This window comes from Chaetodon auriga, chromosome 10 (genome assembly GCF_051107435.1).
Source record: "Chaetodon auriga isolate fChaAug3 chromosome 10, fChaAug3.hap1, whole genome shotgun sequence".
In the NCBI taxonomy this organism is placed as follows: domain Eukaryota; kingdom Metazoa; phylum Chordata; class Actinopteri; order Chaetodontiformes; family Chaetodontidae; genus Chaetodon; species Chaetodon auriga.
Window position 1 is genome coordinate 8,837,942 of NC_135083.1, and position 21,853 is coordinate 8,859,794.

The 21,853-nt window shown below is 43.6% G+C and overlaps 1 protein-coding gene across 4 annotated transcripts in view; it reads right to left on the reverse strand.

The window, feature by feature from the left end:
• Window positions 1-21,853, reverse strand: part of iqsec1a (IQ motif and Sec7 domain ArfGEF 1a) — a 92,158-nt gene that overhangs the window by 46,965 nt on the left and 23,340 nt on the right. For 2 of the 4 annotated variants that reach the window (XM_076741909.1, XM_076741902.1), the window contains exon 3: window positions 20,405-20,512. In XM_076741909.1, the coding sequence (XP_076598024.1) occupies window positions 20,405-20,512 (108 nt within the window). Of the gene's footprint in view, window positions 1-6,421; window positions 6,718-20,404; window positions 20,513-21,853 lie in introns of those variants that run through there. The other 2 variants (XM_076741910.1, XM_076741903.1) reach the window with 2 other exon arrangements.

Below are 21,853 nucleotides of genomic sequence, written 5' to 3' on the forward strand. Positions count from 1 at the left end.
CGTAAATAAAACAGAACGTGATAATTAACAAATGCTTTTTGTCATACACTCAATTGAAAACAGTACAAAGACAATGTATTTAATGTTTTACCTCATCAGCTTCATTGATTTTTGTAAACATAGGCTGAGTCTGAATTTGATGACAGCACAATGTTTCAAACAAGTTGGGACAGGAGCAACAAAAGACTGAGAAAGATGTGGAATGCTCCAAAAACACCTGATTGGATCATTCCACAGGTAAACAGGTTCATTGGTAACAGGTGACAGTATCATGATTGGGTATAAAAAGCGCATCCTGGAAAGGCTCAGTCATCCTCATAAGTGAGGATGGAGCGAGGTTCACCACTTTGCGAGCACATGACTCTATAAAGGATATTACTGCATGTGCCCGTCAACACTTAAAACTACTGTCGGTAAACAAAGTTCAATTTCAGATTTGCCAGCGTCCCAACTTTTTTGGAATCAGGGCTGTAAGTCAATATTTGTGCAAAAAGTGAGCTGGATATGTAAAAATATGACAGAAATTTCCTTCCTTCCTGACTAAAATCCCCATTGCACTGCAGGTGGATCAATATGAATCTACTTTGTTTCAGAGATCAAAAGGCAATAAAAGACCATCATATCTACTCAGCCATCAATATGAATAAATGACCTCATGTGAAAAGCCTTACGAGAAGCCCTTATTGTCTCCACGCTGTACTGGTGTACACTGATGCTGGCTGATATTGAGCATTACAGTGCAAGAACCCCACTTCTTCCTGCCTGCGCCTGACCCAGTCGATCACTGATAAGCTGCCTTAAAGATTTCACCATGATCTGCTCTGAGCGGGAGGCGAGCAGTCAATAGGCACTTCAAAAGAAAACGACCTGCTGCAGAAAATCCTCGGGTCAACAGTGTGTGAGAAGGGCTGAAAACAGGGAGCTGAATGAAAAGTAGTCCTACTCAGCTTGTGCAATACACCGGAAAACTTTCTGCAGGGTGGCCACCCAAGGAAAGCATAAGATCTGATAAACACCAAAGATCATAGAGCACAAAATAAAAGGTGTGCTGCACTAAAATTCAATGATAAAGACGTCATGATAACAAGGATTTAAAGCACACAGAAGAACCTGAGCTCATACTAATGTCTGTGTGAAGGACAGCCTGTCTGAGAGGATGTGTTAGAAAAGTTCACCCCCTGGTGGCAGATTGGAGTAGCTTCCTGGCTTTTCATCGCTTTGGAGCCAATAAGCTGATGTGATCGTGGGAATGAGGAGTCTGACAGGCAAGCTGATTCACTCAGAGTACATCAACACAATGCATCATGGAAATTCATTTATTTCCTATTCATGCCGCATCACAGAAGCATTCAATAAATGACAGACCTCAGATCTCCAGTGGGCAACTTCTCCACACAAAAACAACATTCATTCTCGGGTCATTATGATGGCGGCATGGAAAACCCAGTTCAAAACTGAACATCAACATGATTTACGATGGTTATTTAAACTGTAAAATCTAAACTGTTTGCATATGGGCTTCACCGATATGTTCCACAGTAATGTTTCCTCTTCTACTTGGGACAAAGGCACAATTCCTGCAGTCAGCAGCTAGACACCATTAATGGCAAAGAGGGAAGCACAGCAGCTCAAGAGGTTCTGACGAGTATGTTAGTTTATGCTACAGGGCAGATAATATAATTTCATATCATTGTAGAGGGGTGCTCTGGGGAGAAAATCTTACATGAAAGTTACAGCACAGTTTGCATGAGCACAAGCTCTTGCATCACACAGATTGTACAGTACAGCTGATTATCCCCCAGCCTGAAGGCAGCCATGCAGAGGATAGGTGGAGAGGGAAAAAAAGGAAAGAACAGGAAAGAAGGAGAAGGAGGGTGAGGAGACAAAACCAGGAAGAGACAGAGAAAGACATAGGGAGGATGAGGATCCATAACAACAGCAGAGTCACTCCTCCAGCTTTGGCTTTGTATTAAAGCACCAGCACAGACACACAGCAAAATGAAGGTAAAGAGAATAAAAAAGGGGAGAAAAAATGATCTGTGGCTGGTTGGAGGTGGATCTCACAGTCTTCTGTCTCTGCCAGCTATCTTGAAGGCCTTTCATAACCTGAGGCTGGGGAACAGAACTGATGAAGAGTGCTGTCTTCCCTGTCAAAGCAGGCACACTTAGATGCAGGGCCACCAGCAGAGCGCACACGTCCAGCACAGCAGGATGTATCTGACACAAGTACAACACTTAAGTCTACTCTGAGAAGAGATGTCTGCACCTGCTTTAATAATCATATAAAAGATAGGGTTTGTTGAACGATATGTGCAGGGTCCTAGCTGAGCCAATGATAACACATCCCTATGATTCACTGCTTTAAATCCTTGACAGGATTAGCATGTCTTATATGAAGTAAGCAAGTATGCAGAGAAATTACAGTCACGAAAGCAAAAAACATGCATAGAAAGACTATATTGTATAAGCATGAGTCAGCCGTTACGGACTCAGCAGACGTGACTTAAAGCTTCTTTACAAAGATGAAAGTGTAAACAGAAAACCATGGAAAAATAACCAATATGAAAGGTAACATGTTCAGTGATATCCTGGTACGGCTGTTATTATGTAATATTGTTGCTGATAAACATATCCTCATATCTGCTTTTATTTTTGCCAGAGGAACAAAATGTTCTGGAGATGCATCCTTTCCTGGTGCACCCAGCTCTCCTCTGTGCTGTCGCTTCTGACGTTGCTATTGGCAAAGGCAGGGGCTTATTATGGGCTGTTTCAAACCACGGATGCATCAGGACTTGCTACTCCCCTGAGGAAACTTTAACTCACTGAGATGTGGCCCTGAGAGCCAAGCAGCTCCCGCTGGTTTGATAATCCTTGCACATGGCTGACACAGCTCCAGCTGCAAACTCAGCCACTAAAAACTCAGTGAAAGCCTGCAGATGTCCAGCTGCTGACGTTTTTTTGTGCAAATGACAGTCTTTGAGCTGACCGAGCTCAGCCCGAGCCAAGCCTGTGCTATTTTGGCGAAAGCCAAAATGCTACTGCAGCGTCGGGTGCAGTGGGGTACAGTATGGTACAGTAGACTGCTGGACTTGTCAGACTGTTGGAGCCCTCTTTACATCTGCGCTGTCAAAACACCTCAGTGGAGTGATTCTTGACCCTTCTATGATCCATTCTCATCTATTCATGATCTATTATGTGGCACTCTGCTCGATTGTGTTCTATTCTTTTCTGGCCTGTTCTTTTCGGACTTTATTGATGGAGCAGGGGAAATTGTAAGGTGCGAATGTCCTGCTATCTGTCAAAACCATTAAGTAGAGATCAAACAGCTGATCAATGAATAAGCTATACGATCCTTTCTATAATGACTAAAGTAATAATGACGGTGCTTTAATGGCTACAATCATGTCCACTTTACAGAATGACTCATGTCATTTGTGGCAGTGGGCAATCACTGTAACTGTCAGACAAATCAAAGGGTTATTATGCAGGCAGGCCTGTACATACATCCAGCATATAGCCCTGCTTTAACAAGCCTCACTTCCAGCTGTGTAACATTATGCCCCCGTTCACTGATGCTATATGAACTGACAGCGTGCTCTGTGCCAGCCCATGTACTGGCAATGTGATGCATTGTATGCAGTTGTTGTCTCATGCAATAGCGGCATGCATCCTACAGCTGCTGTCTCCAGTGGAGGCATATTCAGAGCTATGCTGGCAGTTGTCTTTGTGCACTCAGTCTGCAGACATAGCACACTGCTGTCAAAGGCCCAAAGTGAAGGAATGTACTGTCAGTGCCTTACAGCTCCGGTGACGCACTCCATTTTTCATCAGCGCTGGCGTCACTTGAACAGGGGCATCGCATTAAGAATCTCTAAGCCAATAATGGGAAATGGGCATTCCTGCTGTAACGGCTTTATGGCATGAATACCCTCTGAGAATGCATGGCATTATCTCAATGAAGGGCAAAGCCCATTGAAGTTTATTAGCCACCTTGTCTGTGCAATGTTATATATTCAGTGTGCTGAATACAGGAGCATGATTATGAAACCCTGAGAGCACACAGATCAAACCTCCTGAATGGTAATGTCATGGACAATAGGATTACCAAGCAATTGTTTTGAACAAAGACATGCACATTTCAATTCTAATACATATATTTCATGATCTGGATTTTTTATTTTTTATTTTTTTGCATATTATTAGAAAGCAATTATTCCATTTTTCATGCACAAGCAAGGTTGACAACTGCACAACAATGACGCTGGGCAGCAAAACTGGTGCAAGCTATCAAGAGATCCATGTCACTACCCCTCGGACAAAACCAACTCAGGGGTCGTGGATTTAGCAATACCATAAACAATTGATCATTTGTACCATTTCACAAAATACAGCATGGACAGCGTGAACAGACAGTATCTCTGCATGGTTCAGCTATACATTGCCCCGCACCAGTAAACTGTCTGACAACCAGTTACTTAAATGCCCTGTTAAATGGCTTAATGCATGGCAGCACATTAACAGACCTGGTTAAATTACTTTTTGTAAATGCATCATTTGTTCTTTCTCAAGGTCTCCTGAGCATGCAGAGTTTGCATTTTCAGGGCATATGCATTTGCTCCACTGCACCTAACTGAACAAAATACACATCTTGTTGTATTTTAGAGTACTCTACCAACAGCAACCTCTGCATCCTTTCAGGCCACAGTAGTGAAGTGTAGTATCCTTAAAGGCCAAGAAAGTCTTTAGCTAAGCCCAGGATACCCTCCTGTTGGCCTTCCAGTGTTGTAAACACAGCATTAGAATTCCAGAGGGACTCGGGCCTGCCAGCAATGATGAAATGACATTTACAACAGAACAGACTCATCCAGCTCCAGCTCCTCATTAAAGGAGCATTGGCACTGTGAGCCTTGGTCTGTTTGACAGGCACATTAGTGTCAATCTGTGGCACATCTACACTGTCCCCTAACAACAGCAGCGAATGTTTCACAAAGCCATCGATTTGCACCCCTCTTTCACCTTCCTGAGCTGTGCCCCTCAGCTCGGTCATGTGACTTTCTGCGGTTAAAGCTTTCTTTGGACTAAAGCTGCTACGACAGAGATCAGCCTCTATCTCAGAACCACAGACAGACCGAGATGCTCAATTGCCTAGAATGCACCAACAAAAACAGAATGAAGAATGTAATTCAATTATAATTACTGGTATGCATAAGGAACTTGAGAATCTGAGGAATGCATTCCTGCCTCAATGTGTGCCGTACACATGGAAACAAGACAGAGATTTAAGACTGTGAATGGCAGGGGCAGATTGCCTCTGAAGGACTCAGCGGAGACCCGCGAAGGTCTCATATTCATTAAGATGACTGATCCCCAAGCATGGTATTAGATCATGGCATGACAGGGTAATTCAGCTCAACGTTATGCACCAGCTGGTAAGTACATGTGTGAAAAATTCCAACGGTCATGTACATAGGGTTGCAAAGGAATGAGCGGGTCCAAAGTGATGCAGACTACACACACTACAGCAAAGAAAACAAACTTAAATGTGCCTCTGCGGAGAAACAAGGCAGCAGAATGCTTATTCAGCTAAATACTGACGGTGTTGAGTACTAGGCAAGGGGGAGAATGTGTGCAGAAAATTCTTGTACAGCACCACACCAAAGAAGACATGACATGAATTTAATTTTGTCCACCTTTCATCCGAGCAGAACTGACACATGATTTGCTGAAGTGGAGACGAAAGCTTTCCACACACAGACGGTGGGACTCATCACCGTCCCAAAAATAACAGCTCAGACCCAGCCGCATTTTACACACACACACTAGCACTGCCACACACACACACACGCATACACACACACACACACACGCACACACGCACACACGTTGTACCAATCACACATGAGAACACACTCACACGCACAAATATATTCGGCAGAAGCTGCGAGGAACTCATGTGCCCAGTAAGAGCTGTCACAGCATTCTCCAGAAATGAGTCATTTCTCCCAGCCACCCGAGGCTCTAAAAGCATCGCTCACATGACTCTGTTGTGATTTTAGTCATAACTGTAGGTTCACAGATACAAAACAGCGCTCAGGTTTCAACACATCGTATGAAGACACATGGTTTTAATTCATCCAGGTGAAATTTCAGCATCTCATTCACACAAACAAACGTATGTTCCACCTTGCCGCCCCTCCCCAGGAGAGAGACCTTGTTTACTAAGACCACAGGAAGGCAACATGAGAGGACAGAATGAGGTCTGGATGCCATAGGTGACTCAGCATAGACGCCAGAGAGATAGACACCGTGTTTTCTACCACCACCCACTCGACTGCTGTCTCAATGAATGGAGCTATGCTGGTGCTGGCCAGGCGGGCGAGCCTGCCTGTCTGACAGCACTCACGCTGAACATGCTACTCACATGTCGTACAGCCGGTAACCCATGGCGGAGCCCGGTCTGCTGGAGTGGGACCCGGGGTCTCTTGTTCGCCTCGGGTCCGTGCTGCTCACCACGGCGCGCCACACGCTTGGCTTGTCCATCCTGAAAGCTGGTCAATGGGACTCGACGGTGGGATGGCGTGCGCACACGGGCTCACTCACATTCACTCTCCCTCTCCCTCCCAGTCACAAACACGGGCTGCCAGGGAGCAGTGTGTGTGATGTAACGAGGAGCGTCCAAGAGGCTGGCGGCTGGTGGGGGGGCTGGTGATGGTGATGGAAGAGGAGGTGGAGGGATGGAGGGGGGGTTCATACAGAAAAGAAGCTAAAGGAGCTGCCTGTTAAGCACTAATGAGAAGCTCCTGTTTTAGAGGAGGATGATGGGTAATTCTTTACTGGTCCCAGTGCCTGGGAGGCTGACACTCCTAAATAAAAAGCAAAAGGGCACAACCTGCAGGAGAGCCACTGGGAGATTTTACTGCCTCTCATAAACACACAGAAGCATCTGCGTACGCCTCCCTCCACCCTCTGATCTGCTCTGAGTAGTACAGTCCTCAGCAGGGCCACACGATTGGCTCCTTGGTCTCCATAGAAACAGGAGGATGTGTCAGAGGTAGGGCTCATTATAATGCCTCCCTCCCATTTTGTTTTCACTCCTTTTCTCTCTCTCTCTTTTCCCATTTCTCTTCTTCTCACATACTCACCCCCTTACCCTCCCTCTCCATCTTTCTCTCTTCTGGAATCAATGCACTTTCTCCTCTATCGTGTCTTTCAAAACAAATGAGGCTTTCCAGTCTTATGAGGAACGGTGCAAACAGGTAAAGATGCTGCACAGCTCTGGTTAATTACGTCTGCAGAAAAAAAGAAACACTACAGAACTAAGACAGAGATGAGATAATGGCAGGAAATGAAAAATCTGAAATAATCAGCAGTCATTTGGTAAAAGAGTTAGAAACTGTGTTACTACAGTTCTGGACTCACGTCGTCAGAAACACAAAGTTAATGAAATAGAGAGCATGTGGCTTGCACAGATATTGCATCATGTACAAGTGAGGCCAAAACCAGAGAGGAAGAGTGAAATATTAAACAGAAATAAGGCAACATTACTGAAGATTCCCTGTGTTGATGGACGTTTTGGCTGCGAAATGGGTCAAACATGAACTCAGACTGTACACGTCACAGTGTACAGTGGCTGTTAGAAAATAGATGGTGCTGCTGTTGACACCTTCGCCAGGTAACAGCATCCAAAGTGGGACAGTAGGCAGGCAGGAGAGTGTCTATGGAGACAAGCTTTCATCAAGACTTTACAAAGCCACCCCCCCAACCACACACACATACACACACACACGCAGTGAAGAGACAGAAACCCCGGGCTGATGGCTCACAGTCTCCAGGGAGGGATGTGTTTCATCGCGGGCAGACTCGATGGCGATGTATCAAGTGTTAACGCCAAGGTGACTAGTGCTGTCCTGCCTTTGTCTTTCTCTTAATTAACTTGTGTAGTGGCTAATTGTATATGTGCGTCATCTCACTGCAATTACGCTGCCTCTAATTATCAAGCACAAGCGCTGCTGATCCCTCCAGCTCTGACGTGCACCTGTCTTCACTGAGCGTGTGTGTGAGTGTATGTGTGCCTGTTTTTGCATACTTGTTTGCTTGTTTGTGTACACTTCTGAGTGCGGAGAGGAAACACTGTATAATTTGTGACTCCGACATTGTCCAACACTTCATACGCACATCTTGCCAAGACTGGCATGAAAGGTCATGTTTTCATGCTCCCCAGATGAAAGCTAAAGTATTTTCTGTTCTTAGAGGGCAAACTCTTCCCATTTTGGCCACTCCATGAGTTTTCTTTCATCACCACCCCCATGATATCCATTTGGCACACAATATATCTGATAATATTGAGACTGCCATTAAATCTACTCAGACAGTTCATGGTCGCAATATCTTTCTGCTAAGCACAAACTTGAGGCTTTTAGCTCTTTCACATGACGCTCTGAGGTTAACACAGTTGGCATTTCTGTTCAACATTTTCGACTGTGAGGCGCACTAAAGATTGAAGCCTCTAACTAGCAGGCTTTTAGACTTTAAGACCTGTTAACTACTCATTCCTTTGTAGGACTTGTAATGTCATCTACTGTAGAGAGCACAGAGACAGTTCATTAGTGAGGTGTTTCCAGTAAAACTGTGTGTGTGAGGGAGTGTGTGCACGCGTGCTCGCGCATATGGCGAAAGGTTGTGGGGGGGAGGGGCTCTGATAGGGGCAACGGTGAGTTCCATTCTGTTCAACACGGAGTGTGTATCTGCAAAGCCCGAGCACAGTGTTAGTAGTCAGGGCACACGCACACACAGACAGAGAAGCAGTGGTGAGCAAGATGCTCTTTCAAATTGACAAACAACCTTAAATTCATGGCTTTAGCAATACCCTTTTCAACACAAAAGCACAGGCTTTGACGCCTCCACACGCGCACAAACACACCAAGGACAAACACAAGCACACACACACACTTGCAAGGACTGAAGTTAATGTTTAAAGGGCCGTTTTGTTTTCTGGCCTAGCGGGGGCCCTGCATACATAAAGATACGATGCTATGTGGCCTTTTAGGTGTGCACATATTGCATGTGCTGGCCTTCTTGTGCCGACCCCCTGCTCTCCTCTGTCACCATATGGCCCTTTTTAATCCAGCTGGCCTTGGTGTATGGGCTGCAGTAGGATTGTGTGCAGGACCGAGTGCAGAAGGCTCTCCAGCCTTACAGCGAACAAAACACACACAACGCACAGATGCACGTACATACATTGTACACACACACAAAGAACACACTGTAGAAGCTTTTACTGCCATAGGAAATGCATATTGATGAGTTCCAACCTCACCCTCATGTCTGTCCTCTTGAAGAAGGATCTAACTGGAGAACTTAGAGAGCTCACATGCACTCAGTGTAGGGAGACCCGTCTAATAGCATATTCTTTATTTATATATCTCCCCATTGGCTTTCATAAGGCGGTCACTGGTCTTCCTGGGGCCCACACACAAACAATAACAAAAAAAAAAAAAGAAACAATTTAAAGTCCCACAGTATGCATAAAAAAGGCAAAACAAGCCAAATATAACGATCAGAAAGCAAGTAAGATGACTCTACATATGAAAAGATCGACAACAGCAGCTTGAAAACGAACAAAAAGAAAATAAAAATAATCAAAAAAGGCTCCAAAACAGCAATAACCTCCGTCGGTTTTTGTTTTAGTGACTTATTGAAGGAAAATCTACTTTCAATGTTAGTGGGGAGCATATTCCAGGCAGAAGAAGCTCTATGAAGAGCAGCTCTTATCAGACTATTTATTTGAGGCTGCGGCAACACCAGATAACCAGCACTCACTTCATGTGTATTATAACTATGATAAAAAGCAGTATATTAGTTTTTCACAAAAGAGGTGCAGTATCCCAAACAACGTTTTGCACGAATAACAGAACACCAGATTTTCATTCAGCCTCCACGGTTAGCCATGATAACCGTTTATGCATCTGACACACATTAGCCCCGGAAATAAAAACGAAGAAGTAATCTGGCTTTGCTGTTCTGTGTTATTTGAAGGTTTATTTTTAGACCCTTTAGACTCGGCAGTCACTCCAGAAACAGACACCAAACAACGTGAATCACAACAGAAGATGGAACATGAGCAGAGCATCTCTGTGAAACTGCAATGCCCCTTCTCATCATGGAAACAACGTGATCAATCTCATCAGACCAAGGCAGGAATAAATGAAGTCATTTTAGTGGCCTGCTCCACTGAGACATCCCATCTATAGACAAATTGCGTAGAGTGGCATTTGCATTCCTATTACCAGATACATTTAGTTTTGGTAATAGCCCACAAATGCTCCACTAATGGTGGTGAAGCAAAGAGCAAAGTTGAGTCATCCAACAAATAACAACAGAGTAAATACTAATAATAACGTGGACCGATGCAACTCCCTCGTGGAGAACTGCATGATATTTTTTGCTGTCAGAAAAAACTGCCATTGAAAAATACCACAGTGGAGAAACAGTCACTTCACTTAGATGTTAAACGGCTGCAAAACACAGAGAGCTGAAACAATTCCTTCATTAGTCGGTCGACAAAGGACTAATCAGCAACAATTTAGATAATTGGTTCATTGTAGTATTTTAGCAAAAATGCCAAAAATTCACGGTTCCAGGTTCTTAAATGTGAATATTTTGTTTCAGCAGATTTATCAATGATGAAAATAATCACAAGATGCAACACTATTAGTTTAGTTGCTGCTGTATTAATTTCTCGTTGTAAAAAGAAGAAGAGACCAAAAAAAAAAAGAAAGAAACAAAGAAACTCAAGGGTTGCTCAGTTGCAAATCACAGAATTTCCTGACATAGCTTGTTTTTAGCAGAATTGGCTGTCAGTCTCTGCTGAGTTGCCTTAGCTGATATAAAGACAGATAACAGAGATACACAACTGCTGGAGGTCACAAAACAGCAAAGTTCTGTACACTTGAACTTCTCAGAACTGATGCAGCACTTTACTCCCATCAAAGTGCGTTCTGTTTCTCCTTCTCTGAGGGCGTAAACCTCTTTGGATCTTATCAGACCTGAACAGGAGAAACTGCATGTTCTCAATGCAGTGTTTCTTCTGTGTGTGTCCTGCACTGTGTGCAGAACAACAGCACTGGTGACTAACAGTAGGAAGCATCATTTTGTCCTCGGCTGAGCGGCTCTGCAGGGGTCCCGTCTCCTCTCTTGAGGCTTCACTCACTTCAAACCCATCAGACTGAGAGAGCCTGACAGTGAGAAAGTTGGATGGGAGAGAAATGACATTCAACGCAGCATTAATGGCTGCAAACCACAAGATGGCAGTGCATCACCTCCTCTGCGTGAACAAGGGTGGCCTGATGTGATCAATACTGATGTTGGGAAAACATTTCACTCAGGAGGGTTATTGTTAGGCCACAAAACAGAGGAAAAGCACATGTTTGATGCTTGATTTAGCAACATTAATCAAACATAATGCAGATCCAACACACTATTTTTAAGTGAGAAGAAAGATGACAGTGCACTCCCAGGAACTAACAAAAATATGCACTGCTTGTGTGCTTCATCCGAACTAATTACTCTTTAAATGAAAAACATCACAGTCCATGTAACCAGCAGTTATTTCAGCACTGTTATGTTCCGGCTGCAATAACTTGCCCTGATTAAAAATACATTTAAAAACATTTCTTTCCACAAAAACATTTTTCTAACCACCACAATTAGTTTCAACAGCTGAAAAAACTGAACTCCTGTGAGATAGTGACCCCTCCACCCTACGCTGGAGATGAGGGGCGAGAGGTTTTGCTTCCCCGCTGGTTTTTCCATGTAACAACACAGCGCAGCCTCTCTGTAGCTCTCTGGCAGCGGGCACAGCGCTGTGCAAAGGCTCCTTCTGTCACTGACTTGGCCTCAAGCCTGAGAACATCAGAGGTGGAAGACAGACGAGCTTTTCATCGCAGGCCAAACAAAGAGCTGTCTCTCTGCCTCTGACTGTGAAGTACAGACAGAGCCGTTTCTTGACCCCCCCAGGCCTGGGCTAAGGCTCTCTGCAGCCATTGTAGAACTTCAGACATCTCAAATGCTGGTGTCAGTAATACTGATGTGAAGCTATACACACCTGGCATTTCCAGTGGTGGACAAAGTCACCACAAACCTTACTGAGGAAAGAACACAGAAGCAAAATGTACTTAAAGTCTGAAAAGTAAAAGCCATTATGAAGAAAACTCCCCCTGTGACTGCTAATTATTCTTTATACAGTTCAGTAATTTAGTCTGGTGGTTCCCAACCAAGGGGTCAGACCCCCTCCAAAAGGTCACAAGATAACGTGAAGTGTTGTGAAAAAATAAAATGGTCTGGAAAGAAGAAAAAAACAAAGTTCTGCTACACAAAAAGTTTTCATTTTCTGGACTTTTCTCTGATATTTGTTTTTCAACGGTTATATTAGATCATTTTTTCAAAACTTAACATTTTGTCAGGGGCCAGGAAAAGTAACCATAGATGTCAAATTAAGTTGGAGTGAACTATTTTGATCATCCATTCATTATTTCAGTCGTTTTCAAGTTAAAATATCAAACATTTGCTCGTTCCAGCTTCTTACATGTCAGGATTTGCTTCTTTTCTTTGTCAGTTCTGACACTCTTTGGGTTTTGGACTGTTGGTTGGACAAAAGAAGCTATTTGAAGACGTCACTTTGTGTTCTGGGAAATTGTGATGAGCATTTTTCCCAGTTCTTTGACATTTTATAGAACAAACTACCTGATCAATCGTGAAAAAAAAACCAAAAAAACGTCAGATTAAACAATAATGAAAATAAGCATTGATATAAGATAAAACTTCATTAATCCCACGCCCGGGAAAGGAAATTGTTGGAGCTCCATGTGTCAAATAAATGCAGCAGAGTAAGAAGTACAGTACTTCCCTCCGAAATGCAGTGGAGCTGAAGTATGAAGTAGCACAAGTTGAAAATACTCAAGTAATTGTACTGTAGAAGTACAGTTACTTGTGTAAAGGTACTGACTCGTGGACCAACCATGTTGTCTTATGGGGCATGTTTATTATCACTGTCTTTAGTGATAAAGATCATTGTTACCCAGAGCTCCCTGATCAGGTGCTTTGAATGTCTCATTATTGCTAATATTGGCCCTCAATCTCACAGTCGAATCCCTCTGTCATCTGCACTTTCTGCTCCTCCTTCAGAGATTTCTTTCCCTCACACAAATAGATCATACATCCAGCAGCAGCGGCAGTGGCATCTTGTTAATATCTCATTGCACATACACAAACAAATCCCTCTTTTTGAGTAGCAGAGCTGAAAAAGCAGCTGAGAGGAAGCGATCATGCTCTCCAGTCTTATTTCCTGGGGGAACAGAGAGCTGCTCCTTGCTCCCTCACCTCATCCCTGCGAGCCACTCGATCTCAGCGGTGATACGGACCTATGGAATTGCAAATGTCTCATTTCAGACTGGGAGATAGATCCGAAGCGCTCAGTGGCCCTTTGCATGATATTACTGTGCTACGCAGCTGATGAAAGGATAAGCTATGTGACAGAGTCGCACAGTATCACTAATCTCTCACTATATCTACTTTACCAGGGAAAGTGACAACGGGTAATAGAGTGAAAGCAAAGCATTGGTTGGCAAAAAGGACGCTCCTACATGTTTTCACTGGGCTCGAGCTGCATCAGTTGTGCTTGTATCACCTGCAAAAGATTTCAAAATCACACTGTCACGCATGATTTTGTCACTATGGACACCTGGGTGTCTTTTCATTACTGCTGAAGGGATGCATTTTCTTCAGGCACATTGCACATTACACAAACTCCTGCCTTTCTGAAGAGGAGCACAAAAAGAATAATCTAAGGAAAACAACAAGCTAGTCTTCACAACAAGCAGACCTTGAGCAAGCGTACAGTATATTCTTTTTTTAAATAGCTAATGTGTACTCAAGCTTATTGTGTGATGTATCCGTGTGTGTAGGCCTGTAACAGATAATCATTTATATTTTCAAAAATTTGTCTTTTTCATTTTTCTAATCAATCAATTTAGCCCCTAATACATTAGATTCTTTTAAAATGCCTGTTTTCTCCCCAAACAACACAAACACATTGAGTCTGCAATGACACAGAATCTAGAAAAGCAGTTAACCATTACATTTGAGAAGCTAAAACAGCATTTGTTGTTTGATAAATTACTTTATTGACTGATTCTGGCAATTAATTGTCTGTCAATCAACCAACTGACTGATCGACGAACCACTACTAGCAGCTGTGTTTTGCAGTTTTAGCATTGTAACAACACAAATTGTGGGTACATTTGACTGCTTAAATGTGGCTGGAAAAAGGAAAGAGAGCATGTTTTAATATCTCTAAAGGAACATTTTGCAGTGAAACATGACTAAATATCAGATTTTGGAGCAGCATCAATTCAAATCTTTAAATAGCAGGGACTCGAACTTGACATGAAACACAGCCAACGCTCCCGCGACTGAACGCTGGCCAGCCTTTACTGAATTGTATCATGATCCTTCAAACACATTTACGTGTGCCATGGCTGGCTGAATGCACAACAATGAAGGCAACGCAAGCACCAAACACACACATTCGGGCATCTCTCCCTTGGCAAAAAGGCTCAACAACAGAACAGAGTGAAGTGAAAGGCACGCGGCACAGAGAGCCTCACACTCTCCTCTGTTACTTAGCCTCAAAGCAACTTATCGTAAGCCACAGGGCCGCATGCGGTCCAGAATCAAAACTGCGTGTTTTCCAGTGATCGAGCTTCATGGCGCAGCGCGGAGCCTGTAATTAACTCTTAGAGAATGTGATGACGAAACAGAAGCTGGGAACTTCAAAGACGGCCGAGAGCTTTCCCAAGAGTTCAAACACATTATGGAAGTGGGCTCTCTGTTTCATAGGCCTATTAAATCATTGTGCAGTTGTGATTTCCCATCTGGTGAAATCAAAACTTTACAATACGAACAGCAGTAAATAAAAAAAAAGGCCAATAAAGAAAGAATTCATACAACTGGCTGAATTTTATGGGAGGCGGGAGGCACTTTCATTGCTGCTTTTCTTTTTTTAAACCAACACTCTTGCACAAAACAACTGCTCCTTCATTTACTAAGGACTGCTTGCTGCCACATGCAATAAATGTTTACTGTGTCGTTAGGCCCGTTTCCAAATGACCCCAGATACTGTCAAGGCCTGACAGAGGGGGAATGCAGCGGTGGAACATACGCAATAACAGACACGATGCAGGGTTCATGAACCTACATATGGCAATACTTCTCCCTTTCTTACTGCATGTGACACCATAGTCACCCCTGCGGCTAGATCGCCGCCTCGTGAGCTGCCTCCTGCCTCCAACCGTCAGCGATAACACACTGGCTGTTTGCAGCAGGCGGGCTGGGGGTCTGTGATCCGCGAACGTAGGCCATTCCCAGGAATCAATAGGCTCTGCAGTGGTATTATTAGGGGCCCTGGAGATAATCACAGGTTCTGTTCTGAAATAGTCATTCACCATAATGAATATCATTAAGCATCTGAATTATTTAGACATGAAATGGAGTTCCTGGTTCAGCTCTGTTCCAGTGGTCAGATGCCAAATCAGTGCGTAGAACACAAATAAACGAAGCAGTGCAATACGAGCAGCTTTACGACCTTTTTGTAATACCAAGGGGGCTTTAAGAGAGTTATATAAATGCTTGCAGAAAGATTTACACTTCACCATGACCGCCCACCCTTACCTTTACCTCTGCAAAGCCCCCTGCATCTATATATTAATCAAGTCAGATGTGTTTTCTCAGAAAGAGAGAGGCACAGATTGACAAACAGAGTCAGACAGGGTGAACGAACACAGAGAAGCAGATGTTTTTTGATTGAGTGGAAGGAAAGGCAAGAGTATCTGGAGAGGAAAAAAGGAATCAGAAGAGAGGCGTGAAGAGAGGAAAAGGGAATAGGAGAGCATCTTGGGTATTTAAAAGCATTCATTCAGCCCTGAGCTGGGCTTGATGGGTGCAGAGAGGTCTTAATTCTGGACAGGACTGAACTAGAAAGCAGCTGCAGGCACTGAATACAGCAGCTACTGCACAGGCAGTTAGAACATGCTTTTTCTTCATGTGGTTTAATAGTACTGAGGAACTGCCACAGACGGAGGAGGCTGTGCTTTCCTCTATTGATAAGGTCATCTATATTCCTACATCAGATCTCGTCCTTCTGCTGCTTTTGTACAATTTCCTTTCACGCTGCAGCCGCACGCCTTCAGATAAATTCTGATTCTTTTCCGCTCAGTAGACCACATAGAGCAATTACCCTGCCTCACAATAAGCCGCAGTCCTGCATCCCTATTGGTCCGAGTGACTGCTCCACTTTCACTCTCTCAACCTGATGAGCGAACACGCTTCCTGCTTTCACCTGTCACGGCCGCAGAGCTCTCACAGCAGCCATGGGAAGGTGATACGAGCAGGAGGAGAGGAGAAGAAATGAAACAGCCAAAGGACTTTACAACAGCCGCAAAACGGGGGATATTTTTCACAAAGTTGTTCCTTTTATAATGCTGTATGGGAGGAGCACATGGGGGAATTATTGTGAGGAAAAGGAAAGAGAGCACAAAGAAGAGAGTCGGGTAGCTCTACAGCTCAGTGTTTGCCAGTCACAACAAACCCAGCTGCAGCCTCTGCGACCTGGATTCAGGGATCCCAACCTGCCTCTTTGTGTGGAGTCTAACAGACCAGGAGCCATTTTCATCTCTTTCACTCACAGCTGCAGTTGAGCTCTTTTTGTAGCTAACAGCAACTATTAAAGTATCCAATTTACAATTCATCTCTTGAAAAAAATTCACCTTCTTTCATTTTATTAATTCACTTTTTACTGTTTCAACATTTAGCTCTTTAATACTTTAAATTTCATTGTGCTATGATTTCTACCGCTCTGCCCTTGGGCGTACAGGCTCAGGTTTACTGGCTGTCATGAAATCGTGAATGGGGAGACATTAAACACCTTGAGGAGCACGTTTGCTGATTTGATGTGGGTTTATTCCGATAAGAGGTCAAGTCATCTGCCGCCTCTGTTCAGGTTCAGATATTCTGTTGCACTGCAGGCATCAACACGCATGCTACATCCCAGTAATTTTATGGGGTGGTGATAACAGTGTGTACTCAGGTGTGAAAGCTTAGCAGTCACATTAACAGAAACATTCCCCTGTCCGAGGTGCTGAATCCTGCAGACAATGAAATCTCATCATTATCATCTGGATCAGGCTTAAAATCCCAAGTGGGGCCAATTCAAGTGGGGACAATTTCATCAGTTTAATTAAAGCAGAGCTGAAACAAGAAGCTGGTGAATCAATGAGTCAATCAACAGAAAATGAACTGCAACAATTTCGATAGTTGTTACAGCTGTTTGTAAGTAATTAAGTAACATCCTCTGATTTCAGCTTCTCGCGTGTGAAAATGTTGTTGCTTTTCTGTGTATTCAAATTAAATACCCTCGTGTTTCGGACACTTAAAGACGTCTCTCCCTCAGCTCCTGCAACCTGTGATGGCCATTTTTCACTATTTTGTTGACATTTTGTAGGCAATACAATGATTGGTAAATGGAAAAAAATAATGGGCAGAGTAGCTGATAATGAAAATAATCAGCAGTTGCGGCTTTAAATGAAGCTTATTCTTGCAATCACCAGAAGCTGCTCTGATTAAGTGCATGTTGAAGAAAAAGTGGAAACTCATCAGTGCACTGGAGTAGTCTGCTTTAGCTGACAACGGCAAAAACCTGGCAAAAAAAACTTTTCTTTGATTTTATTACTTCATTTCCTGCAATTACCGTGCGTTTTCAACAGAACTATATGAAGAAAAACTACTGTCTGTGTTTTCTGTGCTTCTATTACACAAAACAATCCTCACAAAACCCAGTGAGACAAGTTTCCCTCGGTGCTCCAAGCATGTGGATGAGCCGGCCACTACGCTCCGCCACTAGTGAAGTGAACACAATCAATTTGGACGGTTTGGGGGCTTATTGTCGTCGTTCTGGGCTAATTTGCTCTGCGCTCCTTCTGCTGATCATCTCAGCAGGCTTAGCGGCAGAGTCATCGCAACCAGCAGTGCGACAACTACGTCATTAGTTAACTACATTGACTCAAATATGCACATCCAGGCATTAGAAAACAAGCTATCGCGACTAAGCTATTACGTCGCCTGTATGGCTGATCAAATGCTTGTGATTGCTTTGTTGCTGGGGCAGAAGAAAAGAGAGGAAGACGACAAGAAAGAACAAGCAGAGAGCAATGTGAGAGGAGTGCAAACAGGGAAAGAGAGGTAAAGAAAAAATATACAATGGCTCAAGTGAATCCCTGGGGTACGCTTCTGCTATTGGAGTCTAGCTGCCGCTCAGCCTGCATTGAATGGTCGTCCCCCGAGATCACCCAAACCTTGGCATTAAGCATGTTGAGTGAGCAACACTGCTTCAACACCAAAGTTGCCCCATTAATTCCTATTACCTTCTTTAAGTCAGTTTCCAAAGTCTGCAGGAATTACTGAAACTTTTAGACGATGACAGCTTCCAACAGATGTCTGAAAATAACATGGGCTTAAATTAACTGGGCTGCAGTGACTAAACACAAGTTGTTTTTTTTTCTGCTGAATCATGCACAGCTACAAACGCCTCCTATAATCAAAGCTGTCTTTAACATTTTGCAAACTGCTCACTCAAAAAATGCAAAACAAGTGGAGTGATTCGGCATACTGCACGGCTCGGCGCAGCACTTACAAATGGCACAATAATTTATATTTCACTTCCTCTCTTTCTTCTAACGCCATACAAACACAGTCAGAAAACACAGTCACAAAGACCAATCACTCCATGAGAGCCTGGCACAGCCGCACTGCTTCAATAGAGGGCCATTACCCAACATTTTTCTCATATTTCTTTGAGATTTCTTTCAGATGCCAAGTGAAAATGTGCTTTTCTAGTGACTCACTGCTCCTCAGCACATTCCACATAACTGCAACATCCTGGGTTCAAATCTGGTCCAGGACCTTTGTCGCTTCATGTGAAGGTACCTTCCTTCCTCGCTAAAGGAAATAATGCCTAAAAACAAGTCTAACATAATGGAAAAATAGCTGTGATCAAGGCCTTTATGATAAATGTTTGCTTTCTGTTTGATTTATGCAGAAACTTCTCAGTCCTGCCACATATGAGGCAGAGTAGGTATGTGTGTGTGAGTCTGACCCTGAACAAATGTGTGTCAGGGCATGCATTCAGTGTTTGTGCCACCCAAACACCAAAAGAAATGCAGAGCAAGAAAGACCCGAATGAGGACCAACTTTTCTATTTGCAACAGAATATTCCCCAACATTCAACAGAAACTACCTCTTGTAAACAATAATTAAGCGAGCAAAGGAAATAAAGCTGCAAAGTTAAAATCAGGTGTTTGACGGGAGTGTGTTTCCTTGCGCTGTCATCATTTGGTAATTAGGCGGTGATTATAGTGTGCCTGAGTGAGACGAGCCTAAACAGAAGTAAACAATGCTGCTGAGCTGGAGAGCAAAACAATCAACCTCCAATCACAGCCATCATCGTGTTTACAGTCAAGATCCATTTAACCTATTAGCTTTCAGCTGTGCTTGAAAACTACTTACGGAGCAACAATCACACGGGGACAACCAGAGAGAGCGCAAATGAGCGAGGTATTAATCAGCGAAAAATAGCAAATTCCTCATTTCTGCAGCAAGTCTAAAAACAACCCACGGATGTTCCTACTCATCAGAAACTCCTGAACACTGCTCTTTAAAAATAGAACATGTTCCCACTATGCAATGGGATTTATTTTTGGGCTGCACATGAGCCAAAAGTGGGCTATGGATTAGGCACACGTTGCTTTTTGATGATGAAGCACACAGCACTAGGAGGCGTCTTTGAAACTCTCTCCAGCCTTTTGAAGCCCCCAAAGTCTGTCCCACCGATGCAACTGTCTGCACTCATCTCTCCTTGTTTTCTGAAAGGCTCTCTCAAAGCTCCGAGCTCAGCACAGGCTAATGGGGGAGCAGCAGCGACTGCTCATATAAGCAGGGCTCATATTTCATTAAGGCTAAGCCTAATGATCTCCTCCTATAGTGCGTTTGGCCACCGGAGTTCATTGTGCACATCAGGAAAACAACATTGCAGCACTGAAATTGCTGTGTCATAACAAGCTGATGACTGGAGAACAGCTGCAACGAGTCAAACATTAAGGCACAGCAACGTTTGCCGACGTCAAGCTGTCATGACTGATACGTCTGCCACAGGAGAAGCTAATTACCAGGGCGTCAATATGAGCCGTGATGACTTTTAGATTAACGAGTAAGACAAGAGAACGCCCGCTGTGCCACGGCGCTGCACTCCCGGGACAAACATTACGCACAGAATGATAAAAATAACATCTTACTGTACCCAAAGGAAGCCGACTTCCATTTGCGGCAGGGGACGACTCTCCTGCGGCCTGCAGACACCAACCTCCCGGGATTCTCTTCCACTTCGACAGGTAGGGAGGCATGTCTCCTGCAGAGGGACACACAAACAAAACACACTTCTCAGACTGTTGACACAGAAGGGCAGATGTAAAACAAAACCTTTAAATGTTATATGAGTGATCTGCATTACAATCATCCATATTCCCTCAGAGGTTTGCCACTGGGGGTTTGGGACTACAGTGTTTGTACCTCAGTTTACTTTCACAGGCTATTTCTGAACAGTGCTGCATGTTTCTGTCATATCATAAGTGCAGCGAAAGCAGGTAATGTGACATTCTGCGTTGTAGCTTCCTCTTAGCAACAGCGCAGTCTTTACAAGAAAAACGACATCAAAAGGGTCCTAAACAACACTGGTTTCAAACCACTAACCACACAGTATTACCAAGCACACACCACAACACACTAATATCACATGAACGCAAAGCCGAGTTGAGCTTGTGAAGTTGTAAAATATCCCACTTATAAGATCAGATCAGTGTTTGCGTGCAGCACCGACTGTAACTCATATGCAGTTTATATTACTGACGACGACTTCTGATTATGTTACATTATTGTTGCATGGCTGACAGATGAAACACAGAAAGATTTAAAAAGCCCAATGCATGTATGTGAAATCTTACAGATGACACATGATAGTGCAGTTAAATTGTAATTAAGTGTATTTAAGTACACGTTCCTGAACTAATGGTGGACATTTTTAGCATGCACTTTGTGCATATTTAAATAATTTTACTTCATATCTTTTGGATAACTGTTAACATAAACATCTAACACAATACCTGTTAATCCATTTGTGACTGAGCAGTGGCAGCCACAAAGACAGAAATTCAGGGAGAAGAGAACAAAACATGGCTGATCAAAGTAAAGAAAATGTTAACACGGTGTGTTTTTGTGTGTGTGTGTGTGTGTGTGTGTGTGTGTGTGTGAGTGCGACTTCACAGTTTATGCTTGGTGTACCGCAGTTCGAGCAGTTTTGTCCTCTACTGATCATTGCTCAGACATTTCCCATCTCCTTCCATTGGAAACCACTTCCACAGAGACATTTCTCTCTCATCTATTGTTTGTTAAGGTTTTCACTGAGCCGTGCCACCTTTGGGCTGGCTGTCTCTGACAGGCCAGGCACATTTCTCAGGCTGTCAGCTTGCAGTCAAACACCAACAGCCTGCCCATCTCTCTCAGGGGATGAGGTCTTCATCACAATCACAATGCCACAGCTGGCTCGCGACAGAAAGCCATCAAGCCTATGATGATAGTCATAGCAGCCAATGTGATTCAGGCGAACTCTGTATGCTCACACTGTATGTTGAAGGGGTGGTGCTAATTGTCCAGTCAAATAAAACAATATTCCAAATAACAATTCACTGGACTC